Source organism: Nomascus leucogenys, chromosome 1a (genome assembly GCF_006542625.1).
Source record: "Nomascus leucogenys isolate Asia chromosome 1a, Asia_NLE_v1, whole genome shotgun sequence".
In the NCBI taxonomy this organism is placed as follows: Eukaryota; Metazoa; Chordata; class Mammalia; order Primates; family Hylobatidae; genus Nomascus; species Nomascus leucogenys.
In genome coordinates this window covers 84,168,090-84,190,439 of record NC_044381.1, presented here as the reverse complement: position 1 = coordinate 84,190,439, position 22,350 = coordinate 84,168,090, and the positions used below count along the sequence as shown (strand labels likewise).

The following is a 22,350-nucleotide window of genomic DNA, read 5'->3' as shown; positions in this document are numbered from 1 at the left end:
TGAGTGAGTTCTCACTCTAAGTTGATGCGAGATTTGGTTGTTTAAAAGAGGCTGGCACCTCCTTCCTCTCTCTTTTGCTCTCTCTCTGGCCATGTGATGTGCTGGCTCCCCTTCTCTTCCACACGATTGTAAGTTCCCTGAGGCCCTCACCCGAAGCAGATGCCAGCATTGTGCTTCCTTTACCACCTACAGACCCATGAGCCAATTAACCCTCTTTTCTTTATTAATTGCCCAGCCTCAGATATTTCTTTATAGCAATGCAAGAATGGCCTAATACACCTCTATTACATTTCCTTAAAAATGATGTAATAATTTTCTTCCTTAAGGATAAAACTTCACTTTTCCCTGACAATGAAAGTCATACATATTTATTATTGCATATTTGGAAAATCCTATAATGAATAAAGCTAAAGGTTGGATATTATTGCTTGCCAAGGCGGGTGGATAACTTGAGGCCAGGAGTTTGAGACCAGCTTGGGCAACATGCAGAAACCCCATCTCTACTAAAAATACAAAAATTAACTGGGCATGTGGTGGGCGCCTGTAATCTCAGCTACTTTGAAGGCTGAGGCATAAGAATCGCTTGAACCTGAGAGGTGGAGGTTGCAGTGAGCCGAGATCTCACCACTGCACTCCAGCCTGGGCAATGGAGTGAGACTGTCTCAAAATAATAATAATAATAATGATGATAATAATAATAATAATAAATCATTGCTTGTATGATGCCACTGCCCAGAAACAACTACTTCTATGCACATTTCACTCTGATCTTTCTATTTACTTTATGTCTACTTAGATCATCTTGAAGTTCTGTCTCCTACCTTTTCCACTTAACATTTTATTATAAGCATTTTCCTCCTGTCATTAAAAATTGTGTAGAACTATTTGAATTTTTCCTAATTAAAAATTAGGTTTTTTTTTTTTTCGTTTGTTTGTTTTTTGAGACAGGGTCTCACTCTGTTGCCCAGGCTGGAGTGCAATGGCATGATCTTGGCTCACTGCAACCTCCGCCTCCCGGGTTCAAGTGATTCTCCTGCCTCAGCCTCCCAGGTAGCTGGGATTACAGGCACCCACTACCACACTGGCTAATTTTTATTTTTTAGTAGAGACAGGGTTTTGCCATGTTAGCCAGGCTGGTCTCAAACTCTTGACCTCAGGTGATCTGCCCGCCTCGGTCTCCCAAAGTGCTGGGATTACAGACATGATCCACCGCGCCCATCCCTACCACCTTTCTTTTCTTTTCTTTTGTGTTTTTTGAAACAGGGTGTGACTCTGTCACCCAGGCTCGAGAGCAGTGGCACAATCTTAGCTCACTGCACCCTCTGCCTCCAAGGGTCAAGTAATCCTCCCACCTCAGCCTCCCTAGTAGCTGGGACTACAGGCATACACCACCATGGCCAGCTAATTTTTGTATTTTTAGTAGAGATGGGGTTTCGCCATGTTTCCCAGGCTGGTCTCGAACTCCCAAGCTCAAGCAATCCACCTGTCTTGGCCTCCCAAAGTGCCGGGATTACAGATGTGAGCCACTGCACAAGCCTTTTTTCTATTGTGGACCTAGAGGAAGTTTTTCAGCAGTAGTCTTCAAACAGATCTCTTTGCCTATAATCCATCCTGCCATTAGATTAATCTTTTAAAAACACAGCTCCTTCATTCCCTTACACAGGAGACTTTGGTCACTAAGATTTGCCCAAAGAGTGAAGTTCTCACTTTTAAATTTGGCTCTCAAGGTTTTTAAGCAACTTTCCAGTCCTATATTATACTATTCTCCACATATATTATTCTCTAGCCCAACTGAACGAAACATTTTTGGACGTGACTCTGTGTTTTTCCACTCTCTGGCCTTTTCTAAAGCCACTCACTTTGTTTTGCTTTTTATTATCCTATTTCCATCCTCATGTTTACCCATCGAAATTCCATCCCATCCTTCAAGGTACTGGGTACTGCTATATATTTTTAAACCGGAAATTAACCCTTACATTGTATTAATATCCTTATTTTAGAAGTGAGGAAACTGAGGCTCATGTGGATTCTGTGACTTGGGCGAAGTCCCACAAGTAATATGAGCTGTAGGTTGAGAGTCTAACTTGGTTCTGATTCTGATTCCAAAATTCTTTCCATTTCTGATGCTGGGCTAAGATTTATGTTAAGGGTGGTCACTGCCTATTTCAGGAGACATCTTACAACTCCTTTACACCAGGGTTCAGAGATTGAATCTCACCATTAAAATTAGGTTATTCAGAGTAGGTAGGTTCCATAGCATTTTGATAATCAATGTCAGCTAACCAAGAAGTGTGATCTTGGTAATCCCTCTAGTTCTCAATTATTAAAGCGTGAAAGTCTTCGGTGACACGTACCTTCTCCTCTTGCTTGGCCCTGATTAAGTCATTGTTTTCAAACACCACTGTGACTCCCGAGCAGTTTGTAATATCAGAGCTGTCTGTGATTTCTGTGGCTTCTCTGACTTCTATGACTTCTGTGACAATTCTTACATCTGGGACCTCTGGGACCTCATTTTCTGGAAGATCTGTGACATCTGTGATGTCGGTGATGTCTGTGAATTCTGAGAAATCTATGCTGTCCCTGACATGTTCAGGGCCTGTACCTGCATACATGTACGGGGTCAGGATGGCTGTGAATGCTGTGATATCCATCACATCCGTGGAGCCTGTGATGTCTGTGCTATTCGTAATTCCTGAGAGACTTGAAAACTCTGACACTTTGGAAACTTTGGCTTTCTCCTGATTCAAGAGGGAGATGAGGGCCACCCATTGAGAAAACAAGGTGTCCTGTTTATATGCAGAGGTGCAGAGCTGTAAGTAGTAGGCTCGACCACTCACCAGCTTTACTTTCAGGCACATGTTCTCCGCATCATGCACAGACAGAGTCACAAACTGCAAGGGGAGAAACCTGCAAACAAGCACACAGTAACATCATCTGGAGACCTGATTGGAGGCTTATAAAAAGGCCTTTCATATATATATATATATATATAATTTGTTTGTTTGTATGTTTTGAGACAAGGTCTCACTCTGTTGCCCAGGTTGGAATGCAGTGGTGATGTGATCATGGCTCACTGCAGCCTCGACTTTCTGTGCCTAAGTGATCCTCCCACCTCATCCTCCCGAGTAGCTGGGACAACAGGTATGCACCACCAAAGCCTGGCTAATTTTTGCATTTTTTTGTAGAGACAAGGTTTCACCATGTTGCTCAGGCTGGTCTTGAATGCCTGGGCTCAAGCAATTCATCTGCCTTGGCCTCCCAAAGTACTGGAATTACAGGTGTGAGCCACCGTGCCCAGGCTCTTTCTTATATTTTATAGTAGTTTGAAGAGTGAGGCTCAAGACACCAAATTTGCCTCCCAGATAGGTCTGGGTAGGGGCTCCTGAGGACCATCTCATCTTAATCATATACCTAAGGCTCTGATGTATAAAAACATCAGAATGGGCTGGGTGCAGTGGCTCATGCCTGTAATCCCAGCACTTTGGGAGGCCAAGGCAGGTGGATCGCCTGAGGTCAGGAGTTCAATACCAGCCTGACCAATATGGTGAAACCCTGTCTCTACTAAAAATACAAAAATTAGCTGAGCGTGGTGGTGTGTCCCTGTAGTCCCAGCTACTCGGGAGGCTGAGACAGGAGAATCACTTGAACTGGGAGGTGGAGGTTGTAGTGAGCCAAGATCGTGCCACTGCACTCCAGCCTGGGTGACAGTGCAAGACTCTGTCTCAAAAACAAAACACATCAGAATGTCAACTATTTACCATGAGAAAGTGTCCATTTAAATTAATCCTTCAAAGTTGACTTAAAGTTAAGCAATTTGCTCATGATCATAGACAAAGTTAGTGGCTGAGACAAGACCAGAGCTAATTCTGTTGGAAGCTAGGATGCTGTGGAAGAGGAGGCATGTTCTAGAAAGGCAGTTTACTATGAGTCTTCAGTTCCTATTAATTAGGTTTAGTTTTTAAAAAATTAACTGCCTGTTTGATACCCATTGTCATACATGATTTCGCCCGTCTTCAAGGATGCTTCTCTTTGTCATTTGCAGCAGGGAGCGTGAGTGAGATGCTCCATTGGCGCAATTGTCATCAGTGTCTCCATTTTCAGATCCACAGGGATCTCACATATTCTGAGAGATCTTTAACCTCTTCTCTTTGTAACTCACCTGGTGAGCACGAGTTTCTCTGCAGGAGGAGATGTCAGGAGACTTTTAAACAGGGGTTCTGTATCTTTTTGGGCACCAGGGGTCAGATGTGCCAGTAGCATCACATTGGGGATCTTGTGGGTGGAGCTGGAAGAACAGATGCCTACGGTCACCCAGTTGGCTCGGTTATGAAGGTAAATGGATTCACCTCTCCTGTTGACCTGAGTGCAGAAAACAGGAAAAGGCGTTATATGATGAAATGTGTGGCTTTGACAACCTTGCTTGCCTGAGAGTGTAAAAGAGGGCAAGAAATAAAGGAGGAATGAACCATGATGTATTTGTTCCTTCACTTGCTCATGCTAATTCTTGGAGATACCACAGGGAACAGACACGGTCTCTGACCCGTGAGGGTCTAACAGGGAAGGCAAACATTAAACAATTTAAGTATGTGACTAATTATTACTGTAAGAAGTTTTACCAAGTACAAGATCAGGATGTTATGGGAGCACATAACAGAGGACTTGACTTAGCTTAGAGTGGGGAGATAGGCAGTGATGTTCTGGTAACAGTTAGGTCTTGGGAGGTACACACATTTACACATAAGTTTAAAATGTTACTGACATAAAAGACAAGTAGCACACAAATTTACAAATAATATGCAATATTCTTTAGTCTTTAGTTTAAATTCCATAGAGCCAATTATAAATTCCACAAACTCTTGCCAAACTCGTCTTATATTTATAACCTTAGAAGTATAGATAATAGTAAAATGTAGTAAAAGAATAGGAGTGATGAGTTTTGAATATTTATTGCCCTCATTTTAGATATAATGTGTTTATAAAATTTAATTTTTAAGAATTTAATTTTTTTTTTTTTTAGGTGGAGTCTCGTTCTGTTGCCCAGGCTGGAGTGCCATGGCGTGATCTCGGCTCACTGCAACCTCCGCCTCCCAGGTTCAAGTGATTCTCCTATCTCAGCCTCCCAAGTAGCTGGGATTACAGGCATGTGCCACCAAGCCCGGCTAATTTTTGTATTTTTAGGAGAAATGGGGCCTCACCATGTTGGTGGGGCTGGTCTCGAACTCCTGACCTCGGGTGATCCACCCACCTTGGCCTACCAAAGTGCTGGGATTACAGGCGTGAGCTGCTCGCTGTGCCTGGCCTATAATTTAATTTTTAATAATGGCTGTGTTTAACAACTGGCTTGCAAATTTCCTGAACACGTACCAATCGACCAGTTCCGGCACACCCCTGGATATAGAGTCACGGAAGTCTTCCCTGAGGAAGAGACGTCTAGCTGATACCTGAACTATGTGGGATATAAACTGGCTGGGTTGAGAGGAGAGGTTTCCAGGTAGAGGAACAGCATGTATAAAAACCCCAAAGTCCAAGAAACTTGGCCAGTAAAATCTCTGCCACTTGGTAGAAGAAGAGACTGGAGGATGGGCAGACAGGGAAATAAAGGAAGGCAGAGAGGAGCTACACTGTGGTTTCTCAGCTGTATGATAACTGGTTCAATTAAAAAATACATCATTGAAAGAAAGAGGTTGTAGCTCACACTATTGATAACCTACCCAAACTGTGCCCCTCTTCTTCTGGATTAACAGAATCCTGGTTTTGTCCAATATCATGGCTCAGGGATAATGACCCAGCTCAGGGATTAAATCCTCATTAACTTAAATGGGTAGTGGTGGTTCCACTCCACCCCTTGTCAGTGACTGGTTTCAGCAGTGGCATGTGACCAGCAAGACATAGAGAATGTCTCCTCCAACCCTGGAAAACCTTTCTCAGAGCCACCAGGATGAGATGAGTATCTTCTACTGCTGGCAGCTGTCATTGTCCTGTTTGGATGTGATGCCCTGAGGGGAGCTGGCTCGAAGGTGACAGAGCAAAAAGAGAGAAACTGAGTCTTCTACTGGGAGTGAGCTGATGCCCTGGGGCTCTTTCACTCTATCTGAGATAACTGCTTTCTTTTAAATTTTTTAAAAAATATTTATTTGTTTGTTTTTAGAGACAAAGTCTTGTCTTATCATCCAGGCTGGAGTGCAGTAGTGCCATCCTAGCTCACTGCAGCCTGGAGCTCCTGGGCTTAAGCAATCCTCCCTCCTCAGCCTCCTGAGTAGCTAGGAATATAGGTGTGCAGCACTGCACCCTGCTAATTTTTAAAAATGTTTTTAGAGATGGGATCTCACTTGTTGCCCAGGCCAGTCTTGAACCTGGCCTCAAGTGATCCTCCCGCCTTGTCCTTCCAAAGTGCTGGGATTGGGATTATAGCCATGAGCCACTGCACCCAGCCTAATTGTTTTTCTTTTTTCATTTAAACCTGTTCAGTCAGGAATCTTGGTAACTTGCTGCCGAAGACATGCTAACCAGGTGGGGTTGTGCAACTTGAAGGGTATGAGTTATCAAATTATGATGGGGGCTACGTCTGACCTATAGATTGCTAACTACCCCCAATGTTGGACAAGTACTATGTAATTTCATTACAGTGTGCAAAAGGTAACTAACTTGGAAACGGCACAGGATGAAAGGTGAAAAAATGACAACATTATTAGCAGGAAAGAAGTATGTAGAAGGTAAATTACATCAAATCATGACTTGTCACATGCGTTCTAGGGACATCACTAAAACATTAGATGTTTTGGGAGGCTTCACCTCCTGCCTGTTGTATACTGGAGGTGGGTAGCTCACACTAGTACTCAAGTATGAGTGCAGAGAACGTGTTTATGGAAGATGAAGTCTCCTTCCCTTTTTTTTTTTTTTAAACAAGGAGTTTAGTTTTATTTTCTCTGTGCATTTGCAAAATACTCAGGACCAACATAAAAAAGAAATACCTCCTGTGGAAAACGTTACATTAAAAAGGGGACTGGAGTGGGGGTGCTGAAAGGGATTAGTGCCTTAGCCCCCAAGGAGCTACAGCATCTCTGATTGGTCCAAGAAATCAAAAATATATTGGGAAGATGTAACAGGAGGAAGGAAAATGTGGATTTACTGAGGAAGAGGGCTCCAAAGCAGGCCTCGAGGGGCAACTGGTGGCTGGCGAGTGGGTCTAGGTGGAGGGAGAGGCTGGTAGCCATAGGGTGTGGGTCGTGGAGGGCCAGTGTATCCATCGGGGGGGCATCAGTGGAGGAGGTCCACACATACCATGTGGAGGCATAGGACCTGGGTGAGCCATGGGAGATCCGAATGGAGGCCCTCGGGGGGCATGCCCATTGGAGGAGGTCCAGGATGAGGCATTCCAGGTGGTGGTCAGGGCGGTGGCTGCCCCCCAGAGCCTGGGGGTCCAGAATGGGGATGTCCTAAGCCGTGAGGTCCATGGTGTGCCAGCTGCATCTGAGACATCCCTGGATGGGGCACTCCTCCTGGTGGGAATGGGTGAGCTTGGGAGTGTCCATGACCAGGATGTCCTGCCCCTGGGGTTTCTGCTGATGGGGGGCCATGTCCTGCAGCCCCAGGAGGCATAGGTGGTGGGGCATGGCTGGGGGTATCCCAGGTGGGAGGGCTCCAGGAGGTGGCACTGGGGATGGGAAGGAGCCAGGAGGAGGCATGCCTGGTGGAGGAAGCCCAGACCCAAATGATGATACCACAGGATTGGGGGCAGAGGGTGGAGGAGGTGCATCTGCAAACAGCTGATGAGGGCGGTCAAGCTGGGAGAGTGGGTTCTGAGCTGCCAGAAGTCGTCCGGCTGCTAAGCCATGGCGCTCACTCTTGGAGTCCTTCTTGAAGGCATAAGATACGGTGATAGGGCAGTTACAGAGGTACTGCCCATTCATGGCTTCAATTGCTGCATCTGAAGCATCAAATGAAGCAAAATTAATAAAGGCATAACCTTTGGAGTTGCCTGTGTCAGGGTCCCACATAATCTTAGGGGTTTGTAAGATGACCCCAAAGGCGCTGAAAGTATCATAAAGCAACTTCTCATCAATCTCAGGGTCCAGGTTCCCAATGAAAATGTTGGCCTCTACATCTGGGTTTTTGTTGTGAGCTGATGCCTTGTTCACCTGTATTGGCTTCCCATAGAGTTTGATTATGTTCATGATCTTAATGGCATAGTCAGCATCATCCTTACTCAAGAATTCACAAAGTCATAGCCTTGGTGCTGGCCAGTGACTCTATCCTTTGGCATGTGGGTGTTGACTACTGGTCCAGCCTGGGGAAACAGTTCCCACAGCAGCGGTTCACTAACCTTCTCATCCAGGCCCCCCACGTACACAGTAGCATCCTGGTTCTGCTCGGAGATGGGCCTGGCAGCCATGGCAAAAGAGCTCCTGCCATCCTCTTCTTGCCTTTTGAAGTGTCTGTTGTACTCCCTTGTCAACCCTCTGTGAAATCAGCTGAGCAGCTTCTCGAATGTGTTAAGAGTTAGAGGTAATAGCTCAGTGTTTAGTGTTAGACTTTGTTATGGAATTTCTAGGAACTTTAGAGGTATGACCCCTATCATTGAACTCATTTCACCATTTCTTTGTCTGAATATTTTAACGTTGAATATTTAGAGAAAAGTTAGCATTGCTCCCAAATGCATAGAAATGCAGTTTCATTCATAATGTAGGGACATTCTTATGAGAAGGAAGCTTTTCTCCCTGACACCATCTGACAATTGACCTTCAGAACTAAGAGTTAAGATTCACTGTAATCCCTAGTTGTGTCACAGATGTTCTTTAGAATGTCTTCTACGCCTAAGAAAGAAGTTATCTGTATGTTTCCCTGTGGCGGGAAATGCCAAAAATGGCTTCATGTAATTTTGGGAAGATTATGATGGAATGGCAATTATGGTAGAGTTAAGACAGAAGTCCTTCACAAGAGTTTTGGGGACATTTGAAGTAAATGCCCTTTAACATTGTAATTATTTCAGGTTTTTTAAAGTTCCCAAACTGTTCTCTTTAGTAGTATCACACATTCCCTTGGCACATTTAAAACAGTTCTCCTACCATCCTTTTCAGTTTTCTTTGAGAACATTACTGAAGTTATTGGAACTTAACTCAGGCCTTGAATATGATTTACCTGGATAAAATTGCTCTCTAACATGGGAAGAGATACAAAAGGTGCATACTCTCCTCCATCCAACATATTTTGAAGATCTCTTGGATCATGGGAGTGTGGGGTGCAGAAAGCATCTTGCTTATTGATCCTCATGGTAGACTTGCTGGTGTTCTTCTTCATTGCGCTTGCACATAAACATAAAAAAACTGAGGGAATGGAAACACAATGGATGCAGAGAGAATTTAATATCATAATTAAGTTGCTTCATTTATTTATTAATTCAGCAAATTTTATCAATATCTGTGATATGCTTGGCACTGCACCAGGCACTTGTATTAATACATACATCTAAACAGGACTGGTAAGATCTCTGCCTTCATTCAGCTTACACTCTATGGGGAGACAGGTAGTAAGCAAGCCAAATGAAACTCAAACAAGATGTTGGATGATAGGACTATCAGGACTTGAAAACAGGTACATATAATAAAAAATGACCGGGGTATAGGGCTGGAGACACCTATTAGTGTATTAGGAAAGGCTTCTCTAGGAGGTCTCTCAATATATTCCTCCACAGACCAATATTTTCTGTCTTCCAAATTAATGGTACCCTCTTCATCATGTAGGATTCTCCAACCCCTTTTTGTAAGCAGGATATCAAAGCTATACTAAACTGAGAACACTTTTTCCGGACTATTCACCCGTAACTGGGGCTTAGCTCTTGGTTGCGTGCTCCTTATGAGACTCTTAAGTCGGTGGAAAAATTGTCTTCCACAACACTGGTCCCTGCTGCCAAGGGGACCACTGCTGTAGGCAGCATCTTTAGTACATTAATTAAGTCTCCAGGAGAGAGAAAGAAGAAAATAAATCTTGGAAAGTAAAGTAAGTAGAAGAAGAAGGAAGAGGGAAAGGAAGGAAAAGAGAAAACGGCAGGAGAGGATGTGGCCATGCAGCCCACATGGTTTATCTGTAAGAACCATCAAATCTCACCTCAACTCAGGCTGAGCCACAATCCTCTCTAAGAGATGAAGTTTTTAACTCACTTCAGTTTGAGCTGCCTCCTTTTCGTGATGAAATCTTTTGTAAAAGAAACAACAAAAAGAAAATCAAATGTATACAGGCCAGGCACAGTGGCTCACATCTATAATCCCAGCACTTTGGGAGGCCAAGGTGGGCCGATTACTTGAGCCCAGGAGTTTGAGAACAGCCTGGGCAACATAGCAAGATCTTGTCTCTACAAAAAATACAGAAATTAGCCAGGTTTGGTGGTGCAGGCCTATAGTTCCAGCTACTTGGGAGGTTGAGGTGGGAGGATCACCTGAGCCTTGAGGGTTGAGGCTAGAGTGAGCTGTGATCTTGTCACTGCACTCCAGCCTGGGCAACAGAGCTAGAGCCTGTCTCAAAAAGAAAAAAAAAATAAAAGCGCGAATTTGTATACAGAAGAAACTAATTTCAATTCTAAACCTTACTGTTATTTCAAGTGTGAGGTCAAGGCCTCAGAAAAAGTTAGAGTTCTTCTAAGTATACTGGGTAGGTGAAGCGGAGTCCGAGCTGTCTGAGCTGAGCTGTTGATGATCCTCACCATGGTCTTTTGGTGAGTGGAACCAGAGTCATGAGTCCATAGCTCATAATTGGCCTGAAACTGCCAAACAGTGGAATCCTGAGCTCCTATGGCCAATGAGGATATTTGATAATGTGGCAAAGGAAGCAGTACAGATTGTATTACCTGGGTTGCATTTAATTGCTGTTTAAAGTGTGCTCCTTACGATTACCTGAAAACCTTTTGTTGACATCTTCTAGTAAGATTAAGAAAGCTCCTGGCCAGGTGCGGTGGCTCACTCCTATAATCCCAGCACTTTAAGAGGCCAAGGCGGGCAGATCACCTTAGGTCAGGAGTTCCAGATCAGCCTGGCCAATGTCGTGAAATCCTGTCTCTACTGAAAATATAAACATTAGCCTGGCGTGGTGACAGGTGCCTGTAATCCCAGCTACTTGGAAGACTGAGGCAGGAGAATCACTTGAACATGGGAGGTGCAGGTTGCAGTGAGCCAAGACAGTGCCATTGCACTCCAGCCTGGGCGACAAGAGCAAAACTCCATCAAAAAAAAAAAAAAAAAAAAAAAAAAAAAAGAAAGAAAGAAAGAAGGAAAAGAAAAGAAAATTCCAGTATGAAACTTGTCAGAGGCTTAGAAGAAGGTCCTAAAGACTAGAGTGGAGCCCTTTAAGAAATGCACAGAGGATGATGGCACAGGAATAACAGCTAGATATTGTGTGGGAAAATTCCCATAAGAAAGCATTATTTAGGAGGCCAAGGTGGGCGGATCACCTGAGGCCAGGAGTTCAAGAACAGCCTGGCCAACATGGCGAAACCCCATCTCTACTAAAAAATACAAAAATTAGCCAGGTGTGGTGGCATGCGCCTGTAGTCTCATCTACTCCTAAAGGCCTCTCTGGGAGGTCTCTCAATATATGCCCACTTGGGAGGCTGAAGCAGGAGAATTGCTTGAACCCAGGAGGCAGAGATTGCAGTGAGCTGAGATCATGCCACTGCACTCCAGCCTGGGCGACAGAGCAAGACTGTGTCTCAACACACACACACACACACACACACACACACACACACACACAACCAAAAAGAAAGCATTAAGTTCTATAATTAGCACCATGTTTTCTTTCTTAGTGGCACATAAAATAATAATTGGTGGATCTCAGATTTGAGGAGATGCAGTAGTCAACTCTTGTTCATACAGAGTTAAGTGAAAGAGTGCACATTTTGGAAAAACAATTCACTCTGAGAAAATGAAAACACTGCATACTGGAGGGTGTGTCTACTGTTTACAGACACTTGCTAATCAGGAGATGCCACATGGCTGCTGGGATAGTGAAAGGCCTTTTCCACTGCTGTCATTTAGGAGATCTCCAGAACCCCTTGCATCTGAGAATTCTCCTTCCAGAGAGCAAAGAGTGGATGATCTCCCAGGGGAACAGGTGTAGCTGTGGATTCAGGACACAGAGAGGGAGGAGGAAGTGAGAGGAAAGGAAGGAACTTGGGGATATTTTGCAGCCACGACTGGGTCTCGCCCCTCTCGTCCTTTTTGAACAAAGTTGAGGTTAGCTGAGGAGCGGAAAGTGTTAACAGGCTCTTTTATCAACTTTGCTGTGATGTTCTAAATATTTGTTCTGGAATTATTTTTACACTTTCAGATTATGTGTATAGCTGATAAGTGTGTGCTAAATTTTGCCTGGTTTTGTTGTAATTGTGATTTGAGATATCTGTGCACTACACCCCTCACCCCACCAACATCTCCAATTATCCTAGGTAATTAGTCCAGGCTTGGGCGTGGTGGCTCACGCCTGTAATCCTAGCACTTTGAGGCTGAGAGTGCCCAGCACTTTAAGAGGTCAAGGCGGGCAGGTCACCTTAGGTCAGGAGTTCAAGATCAGCCTGGCCGTCGTGAAACCCCGTCTCTACTGACAATATAAAAATTAGCCTGGCGTGGTGACAGTTGCCTGTAATCCCAGCTACTCGGGAGACTGAGGCAGCAGAATCACTTGAACATGGGAGGTGGATCACCAGGTCGGGAATTCGAGACCAGCCTGAACAACACGGTGAAACCCCATCTCCACTAAAAATACAATTAACTGGGTGTGGTGGCACGTGCCTGTAATCCTAGCTACTTGGGAGACTGAGGCAGGAGAATCGCTTGAACCTGGGAGGCGGAGGTTGCAGTGAGCCAAGATTGTGCCACTGCACTCTAGCCTGTGTGACACAGCAAGACTCTGTCTTGGGGGAAAAAAATAGTTTAGGCCCTTAAAACAGAGGGATGGATCTGTGAAGCCATCATTTTGGCCACGACACACACACACACACACACACACACACACACACCCCTCATCATGGTATATTTTACTGATGGTAAAGTACATTAACTATTTATAGGTTCACTCTTTTTTTTTTTTTTTTTCTACAGGATCTTGCTCTGTCACCCAGGCTGGAGTACAATGGAGTGATCTTGGCTCACTGCAGCCTTGACTTCCTGGGCTCAAGTGATCCTCCCACCTCAGCCTCCCGAGTAGTTGGGACCACAGGCCTGTGCCATCACACCTGGCTAATTTTTGTATTTTTTTGTAGAGACGGGATTTCACCATGTTGCCCGGGCTGGTCTCAAACTCCTGAGCTCAAGCGATCTGCCCACCTCGGCCTCCCAAAGTGCTAGGATTATAGGTGTGAGTCACTGTGCCTGGCCTTAGGTTCACTATGAATATCTGGAGATAGTATTCAAGTTTGGGTATATGTCTTTCCAGTTTTACAAATAGATTTTTCACTTAATTTCTTTCTTTCTGTTTTTAGACAGAGTCTTGCTCTGTCACACAGGCTGGAGTGCAGTGGATCATGGCTCACTGCAGCCTCAACCTCCCCAGCCCAGGTGATCCTCCCACCTCAGCCTCCTGAGTACCTGAGTAGTTGGTATTACAGGTACACGCTACCACGCCCAGCTAATTTTTAGTTTTTTTTGTAGAAATTGGGTCTTCCTGTGTTGCCCAGGCTGGTCTCAAACTCCTGGGCTCAAGTGATCCACCTGCTTTGGCCTACCAAAGTGCTGGGATTATAGGCATGAGCCACTGTGCTTGGCCTACTTAATTTCTTTATATATATATATATATTTCTTTATATATATCTTTATATATATACACACATACATACATGCATATATGTAAGTAACAGATGTTAAAATATATGTAATATATATTAATATATCCTCATAACATTAAATATTTTTTTAAAAACAGCAGTTATCAATCATGGTGTCAAGCTATTTGGAACACGACAATGTCTTGTAAAGAGTGGCAAAATAATTGTGGCCAGTGGTTAAACTGATGCTTAAGAAATGATTTTCTTTTAAAAAGAAACAGGTGGTTTCTGGGTTCTCTCCTGATAAGCTCCTTGCACTCTGCTTTGCCTTCTTGGTGTGCGGGCACAGCAGAGACAGGCAATCAAGCCTGACAGTCAGTTCAGACCCCACCCTCTGATCCAATCACCTTACTAGGATATCATTATTAACTTTAGTGACTCAAAAATACATGTTGATTGTTCAAGGTGTTAGGTAGGGAAAAAAAGAAAGAAACAAACAAAACTACTAAAGCAGGGTTGTTATGGGCTATCATGGAAACACACAGCTAGCTCCATGGCACAGACACGTGAAATCTTTTGTCACAATTTATTCTACCAGGATTGTGTATTAATCTTCACAATCATAGCTTATATTTTTCCAATAATGTTTGCCTTTTGCTAGGCCCATTCAATGTCCTATTCATCGAATTAAGCAGGCAGGATGCAGAGCTATGTTGCAGGGAATGGCTTTTGCTGTGCTGCAGAGCAAGGATGGCACAAAGAATGGAGTTTTATTTGAGATGGATGAGTCTGTCCTGTCACTAGCTGATCCCTTACGGTCTTTGTTACTTCTTTTAACCAGTACTTTTTCTCCCTCTCAATCCTTTCTCCTGTTTTTCAAGTTCCAACTGAATGGTGATTCATTCAGCAGATAGCTACATTAGGTTGTACTTTTCTGCAGAATTACAGTATAATTTTCATTTGACAAAGTGTAGTTGGCTACTTTTAGTAAAAGAAAAGAGAGATTCCTTATTAAATCAGATTACAGATTGGAAACCAATGCTAGTTGTTCTGTAGGAAAACCAAGCACAGAGAGGCAATGTGCTGTATGTGTTTCAAGAAGGAGCCACTTCAGCTCTTCTCTAGACGTTCCACGGTGTCGTCTGGGCTTCCCTATCTGTGTATACTGTTTCAAGGATGATCAAGTCTCCATTAGGGCTGAGAACCACTATTCTTAGATACAGATATGGGATGTGTTCACCCTGTGGTAGGGGTGGGGTGCCTTTATTTTCCTGGGGATAAATGCAGTCATCTGGACATTTTTGGAAATGTGACAGCTTGAGTGTTCATGGCCATTGGGAAGCGGAGAGAGCGGGAATCTGAAGAGCCAGTGTTGTGCTGTTTTGGTTGGCTTTTCTGACTGCCTAATTCAGAGGGATGTCTATACATGCCCCTAAAACGTCCTCTACAAATGTTTCCTGTTGACCATTACCATGTGGTCTTTTCCCTCCAATATTTTATTATAAAAAGTTTCAAACCTCTGGCAAAGTTGAAAGATTTCTATAGTGAACACTCATAAACCAACTACCTGGATTCTGATGTGGTCTTTTTACTGCGTTATTTTTTTTTCTTTTTTTTTGAGACGGAGTCTCGCTCTGTCGCCCAGGCTGGAGTGCAGTGGCGCAATCTCGGCTCACTGCAAGCTCCGCCTCCCGGGTTCACGCCATTCTCCTGCCTCAGCCTCCTGAGTAGCTGGGACTACAGGCGCCCGCCACCATGCCCGGCTAATTTTTTTGTATTTTTGGTAGAGACGGGGTTTCACCGTGGTCTTGATCTCCTGACCTCGTGATCCGCCCGCCTCGGTCTCCCAAAGTGCTGGGATTACAAGCGTGAGCCACCAGGCCCGGCCTTTACTGCATTATTTATCTGTAATTACATAATGGCTCTTTTTTTTTGAGACGGAGTCTCGCTCCGTCGCCCAGGCTGGATTGCAGTGGTGTGATCTTGGCTCACTGCAACCTCTACCTCCTGGGTTCAAGCAGTTCTCATGCTTCAGCCTCCTGAGTAGCTGGGATTAGAGGCGCCCGCCACCATGCCTGGCGAATTTTTGTATTTTAGTAGAGATAAAGTTTTGCCACGTTGGCCAGGCTGGTCTCGAACTCCTGACCTCAGGTGATCCACCTGCCTCAGCCTCCCAAAGTGCTGGGATTACAGGCATGAGTCACCACACCTGGCTACATGATAGCTCTTAAATGACAGCATTTACCTGTCACTCGTTAAAGCTGTTCTCTGTGGTCCTTGGAGCTTTGAGGTTAATTATTCCTAGCACTCTGAAATGTGGCATTTACCTAGGTGATTTTTCCCAAGATTCTTACTATACTAATAAACATATTTTTAGGCTAGGTCCAGCACAATTCTAGGTTGCAGTTCTGGTTGCACCTTTGCAGAAGGCTAACTGTTGTGGCTTCTATCTCTTGAAAATGATATCCCCATGCCCAACCTTTCAGCTTTGAAGAGAAAGCCTTGTGCTCTGAATCTTGAAACATTTGAGTAATTAAAAAGGGCTGTTTCCCCCAAAATTTATTCAATTCTCAGTCTTTGAGAATTTTTTCTTGTGGAAGAAAAAATTGGGATAACAGTCTGAAAAATCAAAATTTCAAAACAGGCCGGGCACAATGGCTCCCGCCTGTAATCCCAGAACTTTGGGAGGCCAAGGCAGGTGGATCTCTTGAGGTCGGGAGTTCAAGACCAGCCTGGCCAACATGGCGAAACCCCGTCTCTAGTAATATTACAAAAATTAGCCAGGCATGGTGGTGTGTGCCTGTAGTCTCAGCTACTTGGGAGGCTGAGGCACGAGAATGGCTTGAACCCGGGAGGTGGAGGTTGCAGTGAGTCGAGATTGCGCCACTGCACTCCAGCCTGGGCAACAGAGTGAAACTGTCTCAAAAAAAAAAAAAAAAACAAAACAGAAAGAAAGAAAAAAAGGCTGGGCACAGCGGCTCACGCCTGTAATCCCAGCATTTTGGGAGGCTGAGGCAGGTAGATCACCTGAGGTCAGGAGTTCAAGACCAGCCTGGCCAACATGTGAAACCCCATCTCTACAAAAATACAAAAAAAAAAAAATTTAGCTGGGCATGATGGGCAGTGCCTATAACCCTGTCTCTACTTAAAAAAAAAAAAAAATACAAAACCAGCTGGGTGTGATGGCACACACCTGTAATCCCAGCTACTTGGGAGGCTGAGGCAGGAGAATTGCTTGAACCCAGGGGCGGAGGTTGCGGTGAGCCAAGATCGTGCCATTGCACTCCAGCCTAGGTGACAAAGAGAGACTCTGTCTCAAAAAAAAAAAAAAAAGATAAAAAAATTAAAAACAATCCAGAAAACATGCTTTCATTTCAAACTCAAACTCTCAATGAAATTATTTCTAAGAAAAAGAAAAGCAGTCACCAGGTTTTAAGTCTCTCGGCTTTTCTGCTTGTTCTGGTTGAGGTAGAAGAAATGAAACTAGAAGGAGAAGAGGAAGATGGAAAAAAAATAGACATTCTGCCCTCGAATTACCAGAATTAATTGAACTATTTCATTTCCTTCTCCTTCAGTTTCAAACCCAAGTTGCAGTAATGAGACAGTCACTTACCAACAGGTGGGGCTGAAATAGATCTCTGGAGATCTCCTGGATGTCGACTAGGAAAATAATCTCCAAATTGCACGTTTCCACTCTTTTCACATTTCTTTAGCAGGTGTTTATGTCTACCCAGCAGGCAACTATCCACTTAGTAAAAGAAGCGCAGGCCAGGCTGCTCCGGGCATTGTTCTATTGCTGCTGCATCATAATCATAATGTGCTGACATCGTCTCTGCAGTAACAGAAGAAGGGCACTGGGGAGGAGCAGCCGTGCAGGTCTGCCCCGACAGGAAGTGTGGTCAACATTCCCGAGGAGCCCCGACCAGACCACTCGGGAGTGGGCAATCAGGTGGTGGTGTGAAGTTTTCAGAGGATTTCTTGGAGAGAAAAGTCAATTTAGCAATAGTATAACCATGGAAAAAATATCAGACTTTACATCATTGATCATTCAATTGATAATTTATTATTAAATTTCCCTATATGCCAAGTTTCAGAGACTTCAACATATTTAAGGCACCTTGAGCCTCTGTGAAGAAAAGCGTCAAAAGAATATAGAATTTTTAGAAGGAAACTGCTTAGAAACAGAGATGAGGCCGGGCGTAGTGGCTGACGCCTGCAATCCCAGCACTTTGGGAGGTCAAGGCAGGAGGATTGCTTGAGCCCAGGAGTTTAAGACCAACCTGGGCAATACAGTGATACCCCATCTCTATTGAAAGAAAGAAAAGAAAGAAAGAAAAAGAAAGAAAGAAAAAGAAAAAGAAAGAAAAAAAGAGAAGGAAGGAAGGAAGGAAGGAAGAAAGGAAGGAAAAGAAACTGAGCCGAGGGCTGTAAAGCGTGAATATTTAATGATATTAGGCTCTGGTGGTGGTTCAATGCACGTGATTGGCTAAGTCTCTTTCTGCACATGTCCGAGTGGTTCCCCTGTTATTGTCTCAGATGATCTGTTTCCCCTATTCTATGTTGAGTGGCATCTTTTGGATGGACAAATTCTTCCTCTGGTCATACCTATAGTCCCATTGAGTAAGATTTCTTCATTGAGCATACTTATTGCATGATCACAACTTGCCACGTTCCTGTTCTTCCTGCCCAAGGGCCAGAAAATATTTTTGCACAGATCTGATCTCATCTCTTAACTGTTGATGATATCAATTTAATTCTGTGGTACCTTGATTAAACTTTGGTATTATCTCACTTCCATTTTTTGAGACTATTGAAACATTAAAAAGAGAAGAAATACCAAAAGAAGGAAATAAAAATAATGGTATATTTAAAATATTTACCTTCAAAAGCATCTTTAAAATGCTTTTAAAGATGCACAAAATATAAAACTGTATGTATAACTTCATTTGGAGATTGTAAGTCTGAATTTGTGGCACTTTGTCAAAGTGAGGTCCGTGAGCAGTTAGCCCTCTTTGTCCCTCATGAGATGGGCCTGCCTGTTCACGCCTGCATGGGATCTTCTCAGCTGCCTGTCCTAAGCTTGGGATATGAAGGTTTCCTGCCACATACATTCAGTCCCTGGTGAGTGCGATGCAAGGTACATTCTTTTGGTCAGTTCAGTAATGAGTACTTACTATTTCCTGGGCACCATGGCATGCTGGACCACAAAGATGAACAGTCTCTGCACTCAAGAAGTTTACCATCAAGTGGAGAAGGGGCCATGTAAACAGATTATTTCAGTGTTATGTAGTGATAAGATAGAGGGGTGACAGGGGATTCTAGGAGCACAGATGAAGGGCACTTAGTCCAATTGGGGGATTTAGGGAAGGTTTCATGGAGGAGCTAATATCCAAGCTAAATCCTGAACGACTGGTCAGCCTGAGCAAAGGCACAGAGGCATAAAATGACAAGGTTTGAGGGGTAACTACAAATGGTCTGGTGTTACATAAAGTTGAAGGGGAGAAAAAAAATGAAGTTCACGGAAGAAGGGCCTAGATCGTGGAGGGCTTTGAAAGCCATAACTAGGTGCTGGGACTTCATCTGCTCCAGTAGTTCTAATAAAGAGTGCTACATGGAGAGATTTATGTTCTGAATTGATTATTCTGAGAGTAGAGTGAAGGATAGATTTGGGAAGGGCAATTCTAAAGATGCAGAAGCCATGGTAGTGGCAGTGGCAGTGTCAATGCAAAGGAGGGAGTTAACTTGGGAACTATTAGTAGAGTCCACAGAATTTGGTGACTCACTGGATGTGGGGAGGGAAAAGGTGACTCAGAGGTTTGGGAAGCTGGGTGAATGATGGTGCCATTAACTAGGAAACAAACTACAGGCAGAGGAACAAGTGTAGGAGGCAGAAAGAATGAGGTGCTTGTTTGCAGGAACCCTTGGTTAGCATGGTGCCTTGTATTCAACTGTTTAGTAAATGATTTTTTTATTTTTAAAATTTTCAGTACCTTCCTAATGCTTTTAGAATATGTGTCATGTATCATAAGGTATGCGTATATATTTAGCATTAAACTCAAGAGCCTATATATTTGTGAGCATGATCTGGCTCCATCCTGGCTTCAGTTCTTTCCAATCATATTTCAGACCACTTACACCACTCCCTCATCATACTTCTGCCTCCTTCCTGATGTTGCATTCTTTAAGCCATTTCCTGTCTGAAAGGCTCATCTCCTAGCTCTTCACATGTGGGCTTATTTTCGTTTTTCAGAACCCAGCTCAGATGTCACCTGTTTAGAGAGCTGTTTCTCAATCACTTGGTCATTGACTGTCTCTCAGCTGCAAATGCACCAGGGCATACTCTGCATTGAATTGCTGGAGCTCTGCAAACTACATTTCTCTCTCCAGCTGGCTTTCTGTTAGGCTCAATAATAGGTTGCATTAGACAGATGAGGTTGGAAAATAGGGAAGAAGAGACTTGTGCTCCCCCTAGTTGACCTGCTGTTTCTGTCAGTGTCACCAGGGCAACAGCAACTGGTTCTAGCCTGCATTTTGGTTGTTTTGTTTTTGTTTTTGACATTCTCAGAATCAGCAACCGGGCAGTGCCCTCTCCTCAGAGGGCCGAGTCCTGGCTCCAACAGGTCTGACCTCTGAGCTTCTAAGCTGTGATTCCCCTAACCTATCCCTCCCAACTCCCCAGCCCTAGTTGTCGTAGTTGCTTCCTCTAGTTGTCTCTGATATCTGTGTTTCCTTTGTGCTTTTTTTCTAGGCCTCCAACACCTATTTAACATATTCCTGCACTGAAGTCTCTCTGTTGAAATACTTAGTATGATTTCTGCTTCTTTTTAAATGGCTGGATTCTGACACAACCACTGAATCTGATTTGGGCCTCCACCCAGTCACTGTCTAACACGTCACTGAATGTTCTTCATATACTTTTCCTAACCTGCATTTAAATTGTTTTCCTTTCTCATAATCCCTCTCCTTCACTTAGATATCTGAGACTCTCATTTATCATTGTATTCTCAGTGCCTAACATGGAGCCTGGCATACTGTAGGAGTTTAAGAAATGCTTGTTAAATAGAATGAATTATTTCAAAAGACTGCAGGAGAAATACTGGTAGCTGGCCATACACAACGGACAGGATTGAGCAAGTCTTTAACTTTTTTTTTTTTTTGTATTTTCAGTAGAGACGGGGTTTCACCATGTTAGCCAGGATGGTCTCAATCTCCTGACTAGAGACAGGGTTTCACCATATTGGCCAGGCTGGTCTCGAACTCCTGACCTTGTGATCTGCCCATCTCAGCCTCCCAAAGTGCTGGGATTACAGGCCTGAGCCACCACACCTGGCCATCTTTAACTTTTTGGTTCTAGGCCACGTTATTGATGAATTCTGTAACAACATAACACAGAGAGTCAAGCATAATGCTTCTTATAAACATGTCAGAATGCAATGCATTATTTAATGTAGACCCATCATCATTGGAATAACAAGATACACAGTTTATTTACTTTGAATTCTGTACTTACATAACCCCCTACCCCACTTTCTATAACTGGGAATGATAATTACTTACATTGTTAGGGTTTCATGAAGATCAAGAATTGCTAACAGGTTAGATCTACAACATTTTGTTGATTAGCAAATAATTTTAAATATGAAAGCCATCCAAAAGAATCCACCTGCTGTAACATGCAACATCACCAAGAATTTACTTGATAAATGTCGCCTGCTTGTGTTATTTTTTTCATTCTGATACGATTTGAAACAACCAAAACATAGAACCAAATAATCTGGTTAAAAAGGAACTGCTTAACTTTTTTACACAGCTATAAATGAAAACTTGAAAACATCTTCTATAGCCTTTTATGTGTCAACTACTAAGACAAAAAAGACTTGTAACATGCTTCTTATATAATTTGTCAAATAAATGCAAATAGATTAGATGACATTGATGTCCACCGTGCCAAATAGAAATATTTTGTTGAACTTTAACATTTAAATGACATTTCCCTTGTTTCCACTTCAAGTGTGTTCATATCTTCTCCCTTTTCTAACTCAGAAGGAAAAATGCCCCTTTTCTTTCCCAGCCGAATTGGGCCACCAGGGTCCTTAAATCCAGCCCTTCTTTCCTCTTCTTTCTCCTTTAGGATACTACTCTTGCATTGTTAACATGCCCACCACTGTTGTTTCTTTTTCAAAACCCACAAACCAAATCTTCCCTCTGTTATCAGTTCATGCTACTATTTTGTGTCTTTCTTTTTTCACACCCAAATTCTGAAGAATTCATGTTCACAGTTTCTATTTTGTAATCTGGCTTTTGCTCTTAACCCACTACTAAAATTGCACTCTTAGAGTTCACAAATAATTGCCTAATCAATAAGGCTTTTTGAGCCTTCATCCTTCTTGGTATTTCTTTTGCATTTACAGTTGATCCTTCTTGAGACTCTCCTCCTTGATTTGTGGGCCCTGCACTCCCTTCTCTTCTCTTCTACAAACTGTTTTTCCCCTCATGCCATTCATGGCTTTTTCCTCCAACACCCCAAGGCCTGTCCTCTTCTCTTGGCAAGCCTTTTCTTGATAATCTTTTCCATCCACCCTTGCATTTCAGATGCCACCTTT

General features: G+C 43.4%; 1 protein-coding gene and 1 pseudogene across 1 annotated transcript in view; both read right to left on the bottom strand.

Moving 5' to 3' along the window:
* The window catches only part of FAM71D (family with sequence similarity 71 member D), a 31,193-nt gene extending 21,896 nt beyond the window's left edge, over positions 1 to 9,297 (bottom strand). The window contains exons 1-3 of the mRNA XM_030812430.1: positions 9,139 to 9,297; positions 4,160 to 4,359; positions 2,355 to 2,907 (exon numbers count right to left, since the gene is read on the bottom strand). Coding sequence (XP_030668290.1) covers positions 2,355 to 2,907; positions 4,160 to 4,359; positions 9,139 to 9,297 — 912 coding nt within the window. The remainder of the gene's footprint in view (positions 1 to 2,354; positions 2,908 to 4,159; positions 4,360 to 9,138) is intronic.
* LOC115834840 lies at positions 7,126 to 8,392 on the bottom strand (annotated as a pseudogene).
* Positions 9,298 to 22,350: the final 13,053 nt, after the last annotated feature.